The sequence below is a fragment of the Mesoplodon bidens genome (assembly GCF_964165515.1).
Source record: "Mesoplodon bidens genome assembly, contig: HAP1_SCAFFOLD_403, whole genome shotgun sequence".
NCBI classification, from domain to species: Eukaryota; Metazoa; Chordata; class Mammalia; order Artiodactyla; family Ziphiidae; genus Mesoplodon; species Mesoplodon bidens.
The window spans coordinates 1-19268 of NW_027672304.1; the positions used below are offsets into that span (position 1 = coordinate 1).

At 42.0% G+C, this 19268-nt stretch overlaps 1 protein-coding gene and 1 pseudogene across 2 annotated transcripts in view; both read right to left on the reverse strand.

Annotated features, from left to right (window-relative positions):
* Positions 1-971: 971 nt before the first annotated feature.
* Positions 972-19268, reverse strand: part of LOC308610363 (protein WWC3-like) — a gene marked incomplete at both ends in the record, with an annotated part of 50319 nt that continues 32022 nt past the window's right edge. The window contains 5 exon segments of the mRNA XM_081259527.1: positions 972-1163; positions 2912-2977; positions 2981-3103; positions 4883-4975; positions 7045-7209. Of these exon segments, the coding sequence (XP_081115653.1) occupies positions 972-1163; positions 2912-2977; positions 2981-3103; positions 4883-4975; positions 7045-7209 (639 nt within the window).
* On the reverse strand, positions 1178-2171 carry LOC308610364 (pre-mRNA-splicing factor SPF27-like; annotated as a pseudogene). The gene has a single exon. The product of its transcript is annotated as a pre-mRNA-splicing factor SPF27-like (transcript).

Genomic DNA, 19268 nt, shown 5'->3' on the forward strand with positions numbered 1-19268 from the left:
TGGTCTCGTGAAAAATGTTACCTTCTCCCTGGGTGGGCATGGAAAAAATTATGTTAGAAGGTGATATGCAGACACTGAAAGCTGGCAGGTAGCTCTCATATCAGTGATGGCTTTCCTTGTTCACAGAACAATCAGAATTTGAATTCCCATATGTTTGTACACAAATTTTCAAAATTTTAATAGAAGTTATGATACTCCTAGGAGGGCAGGGATTTATCTCCAGTGGCTGGAAGAGTGCCTGCTACATAGTAAGGGTTAATTCTTGTTCTATCAACAAATGAATACATTTTAAAAATATATCAATATATGAATTCTAAATCCAAACTGAAGGAAGTGGTTATAATATCTTGTGTTATTTTATGATAAGGTCATAAAAGTTACAGGTATAGAAAAAAACAAAGCTAAAAGGCAGGCACAAAGTAGTATGGATAGAACTGTGTTAACTGCGGCTGTATAAAAGAACAAAACCATGCAGAACTAAAATATTTATGTCATTAGAATTCAACACAGTGTTTAAGGAAATTTGCAGGGTAATCTGGAAATGCTGATGTTTTGATTTTTGTAATGTTCAGTTTATGAGAGTTCACTAAACTATATTCATAGAAAAGAACATTTTCCTATATATAGAGTATGCTTCAATCTAAATTTTAAAAAGCAAAGATAAACATACTGTACATATGTAAATTGCTGTTATTTATGATCATAAACATAAAAGATGTTACAAGAGCCAGTAAGTGAATTATGTTTATTAGATGAAATTAGTCATGAAAAAAATAACAGGTTAGGTAGTAACATGTGGTATTTTAATTCTTAATAAGCTGAATGCAAAATTAAACAAAAATGATCATAATTGGCCTTAATTAAAGCTACACAGAAAATAAATCAGGAGAAAAATCGCACAATGCTAACAGCAGTGGGGATTCCAGCTTTGTTCTCGACTTCCTTGTGGGTCTTTCTCAATACTTTACTCTTTAGAATGACAAAGGTATGACAGTAAAAAGCAAGCTGGAGAGTGAGGCCTGGGCTTCTCCGCACCTGAACGCCTGCACCTGGATGGGCTCTTTGAGGTTCTGCCTGCGCAGCTGGCACACCCCTTTGGAGGCCTTCTTCAGCATCTTCTCAGCTGCCTGTTCTTGATGGAAGTCAGGTTTGGTCTGTCTCCTCTGGAACAGCAATGCGGGGTGAACCAGACAGGTTTGCTTCCAGTTTTTTGGGGTTTTTTTTACATCTTTATTGGAGTATATTTGCTTTACAATGGTGTGTTAGGTATTTTTTTTATGTTGAATTTTTTTATTTTGCTGAAATGTACACACAGAATATAACAGTCCACATTCTATGCTTACTAAACATTTAACCACTGATGATTTCCGTAAGATGCTGTTGTTCTTCACAGTTCAGATGTTTGATCTTCTGTGAAAGCCCAACATGCCTTCCTTTCTACCCACCAGATTAGTCTTTTTCAGAAGTCTTGCCGTATGTTTTCTTCGTTTGCCTCTCCATGTTGCTACTTCATTTGAAAGAGTTCATTTTCTAATTGTACAACAGTCCTTTCAATCTCATAATTCTTACTGACCAGGGATACCCAAGTTGACTCCATTTCTCTTAATTTAGATCCAGCTGTGAGTTGCATGTTCTTTCGCTGCTTTCAAGTTTAAGTCTTGAATATGTTTCCTTAACTTCTGGAGCTCTTTCTGTGCATGTTCAATCATATGAACTAGATTTTCATTATACACTTTCCAGACATTGCATCCATGCTGTGACATTAGTTCCAGATTCTCAATTCGAACGACTTGATGCTCTAACTGGGCCATAGAGTTGTTTACGCATTCTTGCCACGCAGTAATGTCATTTTTCTGACCCGAGGAAGGGGCTGGAAGTTCATATCGTTTCATACTGAGCAATTCAATTGGTTGTCGAGCAGCCAATCTTTCAAATTCATTTCTCATTATGTCGGTTTCAAAAGTGGAATAATCCGGGGCTGTCAGGTAGCTCAGGTAGTTCTTGGTAGGTTGGTATCTGCGTGTTTCCTCCTCCACCAATGCCGCAGCCGCTTCCCGCACACCAGGCGCTTCATAACCTTGGTCAAAATACGGCAATGCATCCACCACCACCTCTCCGGCCACCAAACCCGTACCGCCATTCTTAGGTTCACTGGAGTTTTCCGACTCTGCGCGGGCTCAGGTTCACTTGGTGTGTTAGTTTCTGCTTTAGAACAAAGTGAATCAGTTATACATATACATATGTTCCCATATCCCTTCCCTCTTGTGTCTCCCTCCCTCCCACCCTCCCTATCCCACCCCTCCAGGTGGTCACAAAGCACAGAGCTGATCTCCCTGTGCTATGCGGCTGCTTCCCACTAGCTATCTATTTTACGTTTGGTAGTGTACATATGTCCATGCCACTCTCTTTGTCACAGCTTACCCTTCCCCCTCCCCATATCCTCAAGTCCATTCTCTAGTTCATTCCCATCTTATCCCTAGGTTCTTCATGACACATATATGTTAGCATACGAGAATTGCTTTTCTTTTCCTGACTTACTTCACTCTGTATGACAGACTCTAGGTCCATCCACCTCACTACAAATAACTCAATTTCGTTTCTTTTTATGGCTGAGTAATACTCCATTGTATATATATGCCACATCTTCTTTATCCATTCATCCGATGATGGACACTTAGGTTGTTCCTATCTCCTGGTTACTGTAAATAGAGCTGCAATGAACATTCTGGTACATGACTGTTTTTGAATTATGGTTTTCTCAGGGTATATGACCAGTAGTGGGATTGCTGGGTCATATGGTAGTTCTATTTGTAGTGAAGAGCGATAGAAGCCCCTGCCAGATCCGGGCACCAGGAGGTGAGAAAGGCTCGCCCGCCTGCCCCCTCCCCCCGTTGGCGGGCCGGGGCCTCACCTGCCTCTCGGCCTCCCGCAGCACGCTCCGGAAGCGCTCGTTGCGCAGCAGCCAGGCTTCAGCGTCCTACAGGCGCTGGCGCAGCTCGCGCAGGGCGCACAGCTCCTCGTTCAGCTGCCGCTGCCGCGTCCGCGTCGCCTGCAGGTCCAGGGACGTGCGTGCCGCCAGCGTAGCCAGGGAGAACCTGCAGGGCTGCGAGACCGCGGCCGTGAGCGCGCCCACCCCGCCCGCGCCCTACCTGCAGCTTCTTCCCCGAGTGACCGACCCCACTGGAGGGAGACACCCGCAGCGTGGCCCGACGCCAACACAACACGGATGTGGGCGACACGGGTTCAAATCTCCACTCCGGTAACGAGCCAGTGACAGCAAACTGTCCGCTGTAATGACGACCTAGGCTTTGGCTAAAGCGCAGAGAAACAGACCCTCTCACACGGGGCAGGAGGGCATCATCTTTCCCAAGTGCTACTTGACAATATAAGCAAGAGCCACAAAATGCTGTGTTTTCTTTGGGTCTGAAATTTCATTTGACTTGCATCTGAAAGGCACAGCAAAAGGTTTATGACAGAAAAAATCCTAAATACCTAACAAGAGAAAAGTGATCAAATACATTATAAGGCCAGCAGAACACGCAGCTATTGTAAAAAGATGAAAAATATACCGACACGGCAAAACCTTAATGACCTACTGCGTAACGGGAAAAAAGCACGTTATAAACCACGTTGAGGGCTTTCTGGTTAAACACACACAAGCTGTCAAAAACGTTCCTCCCCAGGGAATTCCCTGGTAGTCCAAAGGTTAGGACTCCCCGCTTCCAATGCTGGGGTGCAAGTTCAATCCCTGGTCGGAGAACTAAGACTGCAAGCCGCGCAGCGAGGCCAAAACACAACAACAACAACAAAAAACCATTCCTCCCCATATAAGCCTGAAGTAAGCAAGTCTCCTGTTTTCAAGAAAGTTCTAAGACGAGAATAGAATTTTGTACGTGGAGCTGAGAGCGGTACTTCCCACGCCATGGCAAACGACGCCGGAGAAGGCAGTTAGTGCAACAAAATCACAAATCCACGAGCCTATCAGCGTTGTCGGGGGGGACTGAATAACTGTATGCGTCTTACACACCCATAACACTATTTTGCACATATACAGAAGTTAAATGCAAATGTAAGTGACTTAATAAACACAAACTCACTTAAAAGCTCTGCTGAACCATTCATAGCAGAGCTCACTGGTTCCCAACCAGGGGTGACTTGGGCCCTCAGGGGACATTTCTGGTTGTCACAACTGGGGGAGGGGCTGATACTGGCAACTAGTGGGTCAAGGCCAGGGATGCAGCTCAACGGCCCACACTGCACAGGACAGCCCCCAACAAAGTCAGACCTAGGCCAAAATGCCAACAGCATGGCTGCTGAGAAATATTTTTGTTGCTGAGTTATGTATTTTCTTATCATTCTCAGTCAGCGGCTACTCTAAATACAACCACCACAGCGAGATCTAGGAATTTCTTTTTCTTTCAAAGAATTATTGCCCAGGAAAGTCAGGGAACCACCACCTTACAAATTAAAAGTAGCAAAACTGTGTAAACTGGCATGATGTGGAGAAAAAATTCGGTGTATATAAAGGAAAACTGTAGAACAGTCCTATGTAGGAGAATGCGCCACGTTGAAAGACTCAAATTTTCTAAACTGTCTATACTCCCTTGTCAAAAAAGAAAGAAGAATCTCTTATACAGAATGGCTGCTTATTTATATTTTAAAACGTAAAGGTCATGTATTATCGTAGATTATGACATTATCTTAGGAAATTAACAAATATTGGTAACATATTGACATATACACTTAAAAATTATATCTAAGTAAACAAGGAAATAAACATATTACCTTTCAATTAATCTTACCTAAAATATTACCTCTTCCGGTTTGTAGAAGTAACTCCCAGGGTATGTAGGGATGGCATATTAGTCTACGTGTCACATACCTGCTTATAGCGAAGGGTTCGTCTTTCCAAAGTGTTTCGGACAAAGGGAGACTTCCGGGACAGCGTTGAACTGTCGCTGTCACTACGATAAAGCTACACCAAAAAGACTGAGGTTCAGAAACACTTCCTCAAGAATTCAACATTCATTCTCTGTGTACTCTGAACTGGATTATTTTGTTTCTCGCGCAAGTACTCAAACAGATACGCCGCTTAAAGCTTTTACCAAGACTTTGGGTTTCGCTTACAAGAAAACCCTAAAAAAGAGTTTCAGGCCAAACAAAGACAAACCAAATAAGCAGACCAATCCCCAGCCCCACCCCTGCTTCAGGTCCATCAACTGAACCAGCTGAGGTTTTCCAGGCTAATCGAGCAACACAATTTCAGTCCTGTCAATGCCAACTGCCTCTTGATATGGTGTGACGATCATGAAAACCCGCACTTTCCTCAGCGCTTTTTACTTTTTATCAATCATTCTCATTTGCTGTGTTTCTAGCTTTCGCAAGAGCTTGGAAGAGTGGCGTTCCAGATAAGAGCCTCGTTCCTGGCAGGAGGACAAGCGCACACCACTAACACCCACCCTGCCCATCAAGGGAAAAGGCCTGTCTTTAAAAAGAAAAATAAATAATGCCGACTTCATGGGAGCCAAGACATTACGTATTTCATTTGGTGGCAGGTTTTCATTTCAGGATCAACGTATATCTGTGTGAAAGCAAAGTCTTGGCCTTCACGGCCTTACTTGCCGTAGCAATGAACCCCAGATATCAGGAAATGTCACAGCTCTGCACTTACGTGCCTCCCAGTCACCACAAACATATATAAAAAGAGGCCTCTAGACGCATCGCCGGTCAGTGCGTGCCTTTGTGCAGGGCGCAAAGCACAGGGCAGGGGCTGGAGGCCTGTCTCTGGGGAGGTGAAGGGCTTCCTCCTTCACCACCCCATCCTCCTCAGCAAGCAGGCTGGAGGCTGCTCCGCAGGGGTTCGGCAGGAGTCTAGGATAAGGAAGGACGGCCCTCGATCAGGCACCTCCAGCCGCGTGATGAAGCATCAGGCCCCGCAGAGCTGCAGCCTGATGGGGCAGGAGTGCCCCGCCTGACCCTGGGCTGCCCGGGGCAGCACGACCGGGACACCTCACTGCGCGGGGAGAGGAGCTGCAGGCCTCACAAACGTGGCCACCCGGGGCCCAGCCCCTGTTGCTCCCGCCTGTGAGTAAAGGATTCCCTCCCCAAGGAAGGTGGGCTCCCTGCTCAGCTCCTGGGCAGTGACCTGTAAGTCCCTAGAACGTTCTAAGTGTCTCTGTTTACCTGGGGACCTTGGCCTGGCCACACAGTCTCTGCTGACAATGTGAGGGGGGCCCTGGGCCACCAGCTTGACCCTGGAGGGGCTGCAGACGAAGGTCGGCCATGCCGGCCACCAGCTGTGCCCCGTGACAACCCCCACAAAAGCCCTGGGCACCAAGCCTCGGGTGAGCGTCCCTGGTCGGCTGTGCTCCGGGCACGCTACCACTGCGCCGAGAGGTGAGAGCTGCCGCACAACTCCGCTGCGGGAGAAGGGCTGGAAGCTCCGCCCGGTCTCTCCGGAGGGCTGCCCGATGCCTCTTCCCCCTGCGCGTCGGCCTGCACCCCTTCCCTGCGGCGCACCATCACCGTGGATACGACGGCTTTTCTGAGTTCCGTGAGTCCTAGCCAGTTTCTGAGCCTGAGGGTGGGCCTGGCGACCCCTCAGTATCTCCCACGTGGGCCTGACGGTCTGCCTCTCTCATATGATCAAACTCTGGCTCCGCCCTAATGCAGCGGCTCCATGGTAGTCCCTTCAAGGGAAGATGCTTTCCCCAACGAGCCCCGTCAGAGGAGCGGGAGGGTCGAAGCTCTCCTCGAGCCAAATGGCGCCCCAGTGTGCTGCGCCGTGAGCACTAATCCTCAACAGCGCCTCGTCTCTGCTAGTCCGTGCTGTTACTGTCACACGGCCACGGCCGGCCGACCTCCAACCTGCTGTCCTGTCTCCACGGACCACAGCAGGTGGGGTCTCCCCCTCCACTTGTCTCAGAGTTCTCAACCCTGCGTGCAGGTGAGGGTCAGCCGGGAGCTCCAACCCTCTGCTGCCCAGCCCCGCCCGCGACCGATGAAGAATCCTTCCAGGTAGGTGGCAAAGGACTCCCGACCTACGCTGCAAACGTACTGGCTTCGTGCTCCGGGCGAGAAAGTCTGGGAACGGACAATGGTGCTGCTCCGCGTGAAGGGCGAGCCGCGGGCCCTGCGGCCGGGCCTCTCCTTCGGCAGACTCGCCACCTCTTCTGGGAAGAGATCTTCTGTGTTGGTTTCCTTATCAACCTAGAGAGTAATTTATTGTTTACCACGACTCTTTCTAGAACACAAGCATTAAATTAGTGTAGTCACCAAACAACCTTGCCATTTCCACTGGAGGTCTAACTGGCATTTCACATTTAATGAGTCTAAACGTGAATTTCTGTACTCTACCAAAAGTTTTTCATCTGTTCATGCAAAAAAAATCTCAGTGTCATCCTGGACTCCTGTCTTTCTCTCACACTCCATTATCTAGACCAAGAGAAACTGCATTGGCTCAATTTTCAGAATTACAAGTATTTTGCACACGCATGAACCTAGAGCATATTAGGCTTAGTGATATAAGTCACACAGAGAAAGACAAATGCTGTACGAATTCACTTATATGTGGAATCTAAAAAAACAAAATAACTGAACAAACATAACAAAACAAGCAGCAGAGTCATAAGTCCAGAGAACAAACAGGGGATTGTCAGAGGGGAGACAGGTGATGGGAGGGAAGAAATAGGTGAGGGAGATTAAGAGGTACAAACTTACAATCACAAAACAAATGAATCATAGGTATGCATATACAGGGTGGGGAACAGAGCCAATACCTGTGCACTGTCTTTGTGTCGTGACAGATGTTAACTCGACTTACTGTGGAGATCATTCTGACATGTATAGAAGTATGTTGTATAACAGGAACTAACAAAGTGTTGTAGGTCAGTTATATTTCAAAAACCAACAAGCTCACTGAAAACAGACAAGATCTGTGGTTACCAGAGGTAGGGACTGGGGGAGGCGGAATTCAATGAAGGCAGTCAAAAGGTACAAACTTCCAGTTATAAGATAAACAACTACTAAGCATGTTTGTACAGCATGATAAATATAATGAACACTGCTGTATGTTATATATGAAAGTTGTCAAGAGGGTAACTTCTAAGAGTTCTCATTACAGAAAAAATTTTTTTTCTATTTCTGTAATTTTGTATCTATGTGAGATGATGGATGGTCACTAAACTTACTCTGGTATCATTCTAACATGTATATGTAAGTCCAACCATTATGATATATACTTTAAACCTACACCGTGTTTATGTCAATTATATCTCAATAAAATGAAGAGAGAAAAAATTAGGCATTTTTTGACCCCTTGTCACCAACCCTTCATCCAAGTCACCATAATCTCCTACTCAGCACGTTAGTGCTATACACTTCTCATTGCCCTGCCTGATTCCATGCCTACCCTTCTCTTGAATCTATTTCTAGTGCAATAATGGAGATCCCAGTAAAACTGAAATACAATCACGTCACCCCTGTGCTCAAAACTACTCCTCAATTTCCTACCCCTTTCAGAAAAAAACAAGAGTCCTGAGTGGACCCTACATAATTTGGCCCCTTCACTAACTCTGCTCTCAGCTGTGACAACTGCTTCTGCTCATCGCCCCAGACCATGCTCCTTGCTATTCTCTCACCATATTAGGCCTTCCTCCTCAGTGCCTCAGTGCCACAGTGCCTCATGCTCTTCCCCAGCTCCTGCTCTTCCTTCCTTAAGGTCTCTACTCAAAATTCACCTTCTCAGAGATGCCTTAAAATGACCACCATTCCTAAAAATCTACACCCTTATGATATTATTTGTTCGTTAGCCTCTCTGTTAAAATGCTTTCTTAAACAGGGTGATTTTGCAAAAATGGTGAACTAGGAAGCTCTAAGTCCTTGTTTCTTCATGGAAACATCAAAAAACACTCAACTATACCTCAAAACAAAACAAAACAATACACTGCTGAAATAGACTGACAGGAGCTCTGCAAACAATCGCAGTCTTTAGTAAGCAAATGAATGAAGAAAAATGATAAAATATTCAAAATGAAAAAATATTCAGGTGGTAGGAAATTTTACAGCATTTTTTTTTAATAGCCCTTGACCATGGTCTTTTAGCTTAGAGGAGACAGCAGCCTAGTTCCCAATTCCCTCCCTTAAACTAGAAAAAGTAGGGTAGACCTTACTTGTAACATTTTAACATGTTAGGGAGCTAAAGGATTGGACTAGTTTTGCCTCACTTGAATCTCAGGTGCAGGAGAAGCAGCATGGCCCATCTTAGTCATAGAAAAGGAGCAGAAGCAGCAGGCGGTACTCCTGAAAGCTGCTGCTGGACTGACCTACTGGTATAAACATACAATAGACCACAAAAAGCCCTAGAATAAGCTGGGTACACACAATCTGGGAAACTGAGCATTCAAAAATTGAGCTATTTTTATAGGGGAATTGAGAAAGCAGAAAGCAGGGTCAGTCAACACACGCTGAAGGAAAGACTCAACACACACTGAAGGAAAAAACTGGGGAGGTCATAAGCTTTCGCTTCAAGGTGATGTCGAGGCTCACAGTCTGCAAAATCTGGGAAAAGTGCCTGTTTTTTCAAATGCACAATTTTCAACAACAACAACAACAAAAAATCACAAGGCATAGAAAGAAACATGGAAAGATGGCCCATTCAAAGGAAGCAAATAAATCAACAGAAATCATCGCAAAGCAAGCACAGACAACAAATCTACAATGTCAAATAATTGTATTAGATATGTCCAAAGAGCAAAAGGAAAAAAAACATGGACAAAAAAATAAGGAAATCAGGAAACAATATAAGAATATAGTAATAATGATGATAATGAGTAAAAGATATAAATTACTTTTTTTTTTTCCGGTATGTGGGCCTCTCACTGTTGTGGCCTCTCCCGTTGCGGAGCACAGGCTCCGGACGCACAGGCCCAGTGGCCGTGGATCATGGGCCCAGCCGCTCCGCGGCATGTGGGATCTTCCCAGACCGGGGCACGAACCCGTTTCCCCTGCATCGGCAGGCGGACTCTCAACCACTGCGCCACCAGGGAAGCCCATAAATTACTTTTTAAAAAAGCAAAGCTGGAGGTGAAAAAAATAAGTGAAGAAATTCACTGAAGAGGTAAAATGACATATTTAACTAGATGTAAAAACAAGAGGCAAACTGGAAGACAGGACAATTGAAAATAAGGAATCCAACAAACAAAGAAAAAAGATTGAAGGAAAGTGAACACAGCCCATAGGATCTATAGGACACTGTGTCAGTGGACCACTGTGGGATCCTTATAAGGAGAAAAGATAGAGTAGTAGAAAGATTTGTTTGAAGATATAGGAAGACTTTCCACATTTGACAAAATAGACATATAAATACAAAAAGCTTAACAACTACAAGTAGGATAAACTCAGGGTGACCCACGACAAGACACATTATTATCAAACTGAACAAAGATAATGATGTAAAACTGAAAGCAGCAAGAGAGAAATTCCTGGACACATTTAAGGAAACCACAGTAAGATGATAAGCAGAAGCGTGGAGGATATAGGCAATTAGAAAAGTTGTCTGGGGCCTCCCTGGTGGCGCAGTGGTTGAGAGTCCGCCTGCCGATGCAGGGGATACGGGTTCGTGCCCCGGTCTGGGAGGATCCCATATGCCGCGGAGCGGCTGGGCCCGTGAGCCATGGCCGCTGGGCCTGCGCGTCCGGAGCCTGTGCTCCACAACGGGAGAGGCCACAACAGTGAGAGGCCCGCATACCGCAAAAAAAAAAAAAAAAAAAAAAAAAAAAAAGAAAAGTTGTCTGAGGACGTTTCTTTCCTAGGACTGTGCTTGCTTTGATTCCTGTTACCAGTATATACAGCTGCCTTTAAACATCTTAATATAACTAAAGTCTCACCCTGGTTCTTTTCTGGACCATATTTTCTGTTATATTCATCTGCCTATAACCTCTTATTCCTGGCTGACAGCAGGACTGCAGACCCCCTGCAGCTCTAACATACTGTGGCACCAGCCCTGATATATGTGGCCTCAAAGCTGATATCCAAACTATACCATTAGTGGTGTGAGTCTGGCAAGACAAGAACCAGCCCTTAGGGTAGTCCCCAGATAAGCCAGAACACTGTAAGCAGGTTCCACTCATTACCTTTGCCTGAGAGAAGAAACGAGAATTGGCATTTTCTTCCCAAACACGCTGTGCTACATTGGAAAGGGTCTGGGATAAAGGTGAGCAAAATGGCATGAAATTTCCTTCTGTTTTGAATGCAGCTTTTCTTGATTAGACATGTACTTGGTTCTTAACTCATTTCTAAAGTTCTTATAAACTACTTTGATCTGTATATTATATACTTGATGTTTCCATGGGGGAAGAGAGCCTAGAGTTTCCTCGTCTGCCATCTTGTTGATTTCTCACTCTGAGGATTATTATCAGTGGCTCTGGTACACGACTGAAGTGAAGTTGGTAGCAATTCAAATTAGGTTGTTAAAACTTTAGGATCTTATATGTAATCCCCATGATAACCATACACACACAAAAAAAACCTATTAGATATACATAAAGGGAAATGAGAAGGGGTACAAAACATGTCAAACAACCAAAAAATCAACTAAATGTAAAAGAAAGGGGAAATGATGGGCAAAAATACCTGTAAGATACAGAGAAAACAAGTAACAAAACAGCAACAGAAAGCATCCTTGTAAGAAATTACTTTAAATGTAAAGAGACTAAACTCCCCAAAGACATGCACTGACAGAATGGATAACACAAAAACCAACAACATATTGTTCAGGAGACCCATTTTTGATCTAAAGACACAGATAGCTTGAAAGTAAAAGAAAAAATATTCTGTGGAAATAGTAACCAGAAGAGAGAAGGGAGACTATACAAGCCAAAAACCATCACAAAATACAAAGATTGATATATATGTAAATTTAATATTGACATATTGATGCAAAGTCTATTGATAAAAATGTCAATTCCTCAGAAAAATTTAACAATTATAAATACATTTGAACCAAACATAAGAGCTCTATAATATGTGAAGTAAACATTGATATGAGGTTTGCTATGGATTTTCAATACATGGACTTTAATATGATGAGGGATTTTATTTCTACTTAAGTACTTGAGTGTTTTGGCCATGATGGTGGTCAAATCATTTTTTCTTCGTGTGTTACTTTGCCACAGCTGCACTTAAAAAGTACCACAGTGTCTGCTGTTACATTTTTGGGTAGATTGCCTATTTCCTCTTCATTTATTTGGTCTTGTAGGTTCTTACCCTGCTCCTTCATCTGTGACATATTTTTTTGCCATCTTTTTTTTTAATGAGTGGGATTGTGTTCCTGTCTTACTGGTTGTTTGGCCTGAGGCTTCCAACACTGGAGTTTGTAGGCTATTGGGTAGAGCTGTCTTGGTGCTGAGATGAGGAACTCCATGAGACCTCACTCTGATGAATATTCCCTGGGGTCTGAGGTTCTCTGTTGGCGGGAATGTAAATTGATACAACCACTATGGAGAACAATATGTAAGTTCCTTAAAAAACTAAAAATAGAACAACATACGACCCAACAATCCCACTACTGGGCATATACTGTGAGAAAACCGTAATTCAAAAAGCGTCATGTACCACAATGTTCACTGAAGCTCTGTTTACAATAGCCAGGACACGGAAACAACCTAAGTGTCCATTGACAGATGAAAGGATAAAGACAGGTATGGCACATATATACAGTGGAATATTACTCAGCCATAAAAAGAAATGAAACTGAGTTACTTGTAGTGAGGTGGATGGACCTAGAGTCTGTCATACAAAGTAAAGTAAGTCAGAAAGAGGAAAACAAATACCGTATGCTAACACATATATATGGAATCTAAAAAAAAAAAGGCTCTGAAGAACCTAGGGGCAGGACAGGAATAAAGACACAGACGTAGAGAATGGACTTGAGGACACGGGGAGGGGAAAGGGTAAGCTGGAACAAAGTGAGAGAGAGGCATGGACTTATATACACTACCAAATGTAAAACGGATAGCTAGTGGGAAGCAGCCGCATAGCACAGGGAGATCAGCTCGGTGCTTTGTGACCACCTAGAGGGGTGGGATAGGGAGGGTGGGAGGGAGACGCAAGAGGGAGGGGATATGGGTATATATGGATACATATAGCTGATTCACTTTGTTATACAGCAGAAGCTAACACAACAATGTAAAGCAATTATACTCCAATAAAGATCTATTTAAAAAATACCACAGACTAGGGAGATTAAACAACAGAAAAGTATTTTTTCACAATTATGGAAGCTCAAGTCCTAGGTCAGGAGGGTTGTCAGCAGGGTTGATTTCTAGTTTATTTAGGTCTGGTTTAATCATTATTTCCTTCCTTCTGCTAGTTCTCATTTATTTGCTCCTCTTTTCTAGTTTTTTAAGTTGTAAGGTTTTGGTTTGTTGATTTGAGATATTTCTTCCTTTTTAAGGTAAGAGCTTATAGCCATTAATTTCTCTCTTAGTACATAGGAGGAAAACTTGCCACAACGTGGCAATGATGTTCTAGATATGACACCAAAAGCACAGGCCACAGAAGTAAAAAGGGAACAATCAACAGACCTCAAAGACAGCCCACTGAATGGGAGAAAGTATACCCAAACCATGTATCCAGTAAAGAATTAATATCCAAAGTATCTGAAGAACTCCTACAAGTCAAAAACAAACAAATCTGATTTTAAAACTGGCAAAGAACTTAAAGAAGATATACAAATAGCCATTAAGCTACATGAAAATATGATCACACTATGAATCCACAATGAATACTACTTTACATCCATTAGGATAATTATTGTGAAAGAAACAGAAAACAACAAGTTTTGGCAAAGACTGGGAGAAAATGGAACTTCAAGTGCACTGCTCACAGGAATGCAAAATTGTGCAGCTACTGCAGAAGAAAATATGATGGATTCTTTAAAAATTTACTGTTGAATTACCATATGATGAACCATTTCTATCTCTACGTATATACCCAAAATAAATGAAAGCAGGGACTGAAACAGGTATTTGTATAACAATTTTCTAGCAACATTATTCATGATAGCCAAAAGATGGATGCCACTCAAGTGTATATCGACAGATGAATGTATAAACAAAATGTGCTACATATGTACAGAGGAATATTGTTCAGCCTTAAAAAGAAAGGAAATTCTGATGCTACCAGCATGGATGAACGCTGAAGACATATGCTAAGTGAAATAATTCAGACACAAAAGGATAAATATTGTATGACTGCATTTATATGAGGTAGCCAAACTAGGCAATCTCATAGAAACGGAAAGTGCAACAGTGTTTACTAAGACCTGGTTTGGGAAGAACTGGGAGTTACTATTCAATGGGTACAGAGTTTCAGTTTGAGATGATGGAAAAGTTCTGGGGCTTCCCTGGTGGCGCAGTGGTTGAGAGTCCGCCTGCCGATGCAGGGGACACGGGTTCGTGCCCCGGTCCGGGAAGATCCCACATGCCGCAGAGCGGCTAGGCCCGTGAGCCATGGCCGCTGAGCCTGCGCGTCCGGAGCCTGTGCTCCTCAACGGGAGAGGCCACAACAGTGAGAGGCCCGCATACCGAAAAAAAAAAAAAAAGAAAAGTTCTGGAAATGTAATGGCAATGATTGTACAACATTATGAACGCACTTATTTAATGCCACTAAGTTATACACCTGAAAGGGTTAAATAGGTAAATTTTATGTTATATATTTGCCACAATAAAAAACTTAATAAAGCTTTAAAAGCTCAAAAGAATCCGTATTATACTTTACTGATTTTTTTGGTCTATTGCATGCATGCTCTTGAAAGCAGGGCTGTTTCTTTTCTGTGCTGTTGCATGTGCAATCAGTGGTACATAACAGGTGTTCAATAAATACTTGAGGAAAGAATAAATATGGAGAGTAGGTACTGGTATCTATAAAAATTAAAGAAATCTATATATTGTCCCTGCTATCAATAAATGTATGATCCATTGAGCAGATCAGTTACACACATTAAATACCTAAAGAATTCCGAAGAAACATGAAAACAATATGCAACAGCGTAGTATTGACTGTGATATGTAAATACTCATGGAATTCAGGATGAATTACTATGGGAAAATCATCATGAAGAAAATCTGAGTAATGTGTGACATAAAAGGAAAAAGAGTGCAGTCTGAAATGGCATAGAGTGGGCAAAAAGCAAATGTATAAATTCAGGAGAAAAGTTTAAAGTGGCACCAAAAAGACTAGGGGGTTAGGGGAAGCCATAAAAAGGCTATTAGATCTATTTAGCTAATAGCAGGTCTGAAAGTTAGGATAAAATACCTAGGTTTGCACTGATGAGTCAGAAAAAAGATACAGCATCCTAAGCAAAGTGATGACCTAAGGAAAAGATGTTTAAGGGAATCAATCTGAGGCTGAAATGAAAAATAAACTAATGTGGGTGGAACATAAAGGCAACTTATGCATAATGATCCATTAAAGATATACTGAAGCCTATGGATCCTCTCCCCAAGAAAAAAATACATGTACTTTGGCATATGATTATCAGGTTGAGGACCTCAGACCGAGGCTAAAGAATTGGCTGTGAACACAGAATGGCATGATTAAATCTTGGAGTTTACAATAAAGTAATGTAAAAAAACCTTAAAATCAGACACTTTTACTAAGGATCCATTCACATAAATCAAATAGGACTAAAACTGACCGATATTTTGATTTTTAGATCTATAAACTGTTTTCTCTCTAGGGACATGGTATCCTAGGACTGCTTCAGGATTTTTAGCAAAGACTAAAATTCACAACTTCATGTTTTCTTTTAAAACCATAAAACTAGCATCAAAATAAATGACAGTGTTGGATTATGATACAAAGGAGAGGAAAACAAAGCTGTGATTCCAAACTTGTAACAAAAAATTTACTTTTAAAAATTAAGGGGGACGATCTCCCCCCAAGACACTTATTAACTACAAGGGAAAACTATTAATTTTATTGTGGAGAAACGTTGACAGACATCATTTTAACAACATGAATAAAGCTGACTTCTTTAGCAGTATAGCAAATTCACAACGTGTGTCTCCTGATAGTATACATATAACTCAATGTCACTTCTAGATATTTCTGCCAAAAACACAAACCTGAATCTAATGAGGAAGAATCAGACAAAGCCACATGGAGGGACATCCTACAAAATAATGGGCCTGAATTTGGCAAACATGTTAAGGTCATAAAAGACAAAAACGCTCCAGAATAATGAGGATAAAGGGACTTGAGAGATAAAAGCAAAGCATAAACCTTTACTGGAACCTTGATAAACATTTTTTTCTTTTTCTTTAAACCATATTTGTGTTTCAATTGGTTAAATTTAAATATGTCTATAGATTTGATAATAGTACTAATTAGTTAATTTTCTGGTTTTGATTACTCATATGGTAATGAGGCAGAATCATTGTTTTTAGGAAAATACACTGAAGAATTTTACTAGAAAAGGGTATGATATCTATAATGTATTCTCAAACAAATCAGAAAAGAAATTATATCATGTTAAGTAAATGGAACACTTGATTGTTAACTGGATCCCAAATAAACAACAAAAGAAACAAACCAAAATGCAACTAAATAGTAAACAAAGAGGACTTCAAAGGAAATACCTAACTTTTCAAAAATACTTATGAAGCTGTGGACTAAGGATGCCACCTGCCATATCAGTGAACAACAGCCATCAGCCACTACAGCTGCCCCCAATGCTGAGCCCTGAGAGAGAGCTCAAGATAAAAACAGGAAGCCCACCATCAAGACCTCAGCCACTACAGCCGCCCCCAGTGGTGCACCCAGAGGGGACTCAGGATGGGAAAGAACATGATTCTGACCCTAGATAGCTAAGGTGCACATCAAAGGAGTGCTTTCAGCGAGCCCAGACTCTTGTATCTTCCCATATGTACAAAAGTGCTAAATTCATTCATTTGAGATGTCCGGTTTTCTATAATTAACTTGCAGGAGTGGTGGAGGCAAGTCCTTGTACTGTGCAACCATCCCTATACAGAAACCCACTCATTTCAATGAAAGCTTGCTCTGCTGGGAACATGAATAAGTTCTGAGCATTGTGGTGGCTTTACACTACCAGAGGGAAAACCCAAGACATGTAAAAGGAGCTAAAACGACTTTCGGGCAAAATCCCGGAGGAGTTAGACTCACAAGCAGCACACTGGCCCACCCCACAATTTCACTAGAAAATTTTATCCCCAATAAATTCAACTTTAAAATGGGAAACAGACACCCTCAAACAGAGAAACATGGAGTGTCAGAAAGCCAGCCTCCACACTAACACCCTAGCCAGATTCATGTACAATATGTTTGGAGCTCACACTTGCAAGGACCAACAGAATTAGGGAAATTACACTAAAAGATCTCAACCTTAAATGGCCAAATTGGGTCTGTTTTGACCTTTGAAAACTGGGGGGGGCGTGCATATGCAGGTAGAAAAAGATCAAACAGAAATGGAATGCTTGTTTCAATTGCTATTTAGAAGCTTCTAAAAGGGGAAATGATAAAGTAACGTCTTCGCAAAAAATCAACAAAAGGTTGCTCAAAATGATACTAGAATTTTTAAAAGCCACTAGCGTTGACCTTGTCTCTCACTCTGTTCCTTCTTTATATCCTCCTTTATCCGAACTGCCTAACCCAGACGCACTCTCTCTCTCTTCCACCAGCCCATTCTCCTGCTGCTTCCCCTTCCCCAGGAAAGGAAGACATAAGATCAGAAGTATTCATAGCTCCCTTGAAGGAGAAACCTATTACAGGAAGAGGTGAACTGTACTCTGCGCTTACGTACACATCCTGGACCCGAGCAGAACTTAGTTTTAGCTAAGGACTTTCTCGAATCTAGTCAAGATCCATTGGGATTTGCTAAGGAATTTGAGCTAATCGTCCAAACCTATGAGCCCACGTTTTCAGATTTATATCAATTAATACAGCTATTAGTTTCTAAAAGTCAAACAAAGGAATAAGTAGAGAAAGCAGGATGGAGAGACCCCTTAACAAATTTTGATTTATACAGCCCACAGGCTCAAGGTGAATGCAAGGAGTTAGCTCATAAATTACTCAGAATTATCACAGAGCTTTTTCCAAAAACTGCTGACTGGTCAAAGATTCAGCAATGTAAACAAACACGAGATGAATCAATCCTGGATTACTATGAGAGGTTCAAGGAAACTTTTAAACAATATTCCAGCATGACACCTGAATCATTCTTTAACCACCAAGATGATTCTTTGCTTAACTCCATCTTTTTAGAAGGTCTGGATGAGGAATCGGCTACTCTAAACGACATGATTTAGGCATGTTAATCATTTAGACATGATTTGTCTGTATCACATACAAATGCCCTTGTCATGTTGGCTGACCAACTTTTCAAAAGTATTAAAAAGAAAAAGGTGCCTCTATAAAAATTATGAACATTCAGTTGCAACAATTAAATAATCAATGTCAGTCTGAAGTTAACCCAACCCTATTCAATCCGCGACTGGTAAATTCTGAAATTTGCTTTTACTGAAAACAACCGGGTCATTACTGGGGAAACTGCAAGAAAAGAAAAGAGGGACCTAGAAGGGAAACCAGATATAGACTGTAATTTCAAGTTAAACAAGAGGAAGCCTGATCTGAGGGAACACGGGGAGTCTTTCCCCTTCTCCTCTCGAACACCCTGGAAGAAATAGAAATTATTATATGAGGAGAAAATAATTAAAGCAGTAATAGATACAGGGGCTACCTTTTACATTTTGAACCCTATCAAAATTAAAGGCTCTCTCTCTCTAATACCTCGGTACAGACGGTAGGCGTTTCTAATGCAAATATTAAGACCCTTAAATCATTACCTTTAGAATTATAATTAGGAGAACTTAAACGAAGGCACTCCTTTTTCCTAGTAGAAAATACCCCTATGCACCTGATCGGTATAGATTTATTAGAAACTTATGATGCTCGTATTTCTTTTACTGTTAAGGGAGAAATGGTTTTAGCCCTAAAAGATTGCTCAGATTTCTTCATCATATAAAGTTTGTGACTGAGAGTGATGCTGAACAAGAAAAACTGCCAGGCTTAGTACCTGAAGAATTGGGGTCACTTGATCCTATTGACATAGGGAAAATATATTCTGCAGCAGCCATTAAAATTACCACAGACCAAAATAAACCCCTGTCCAATATTAGTCAATACCTATCAAGGCGGGAAGCCACAGAAGAAACAGAACTTTTGATATCAGCTTGATTAAGAAAGGGCTT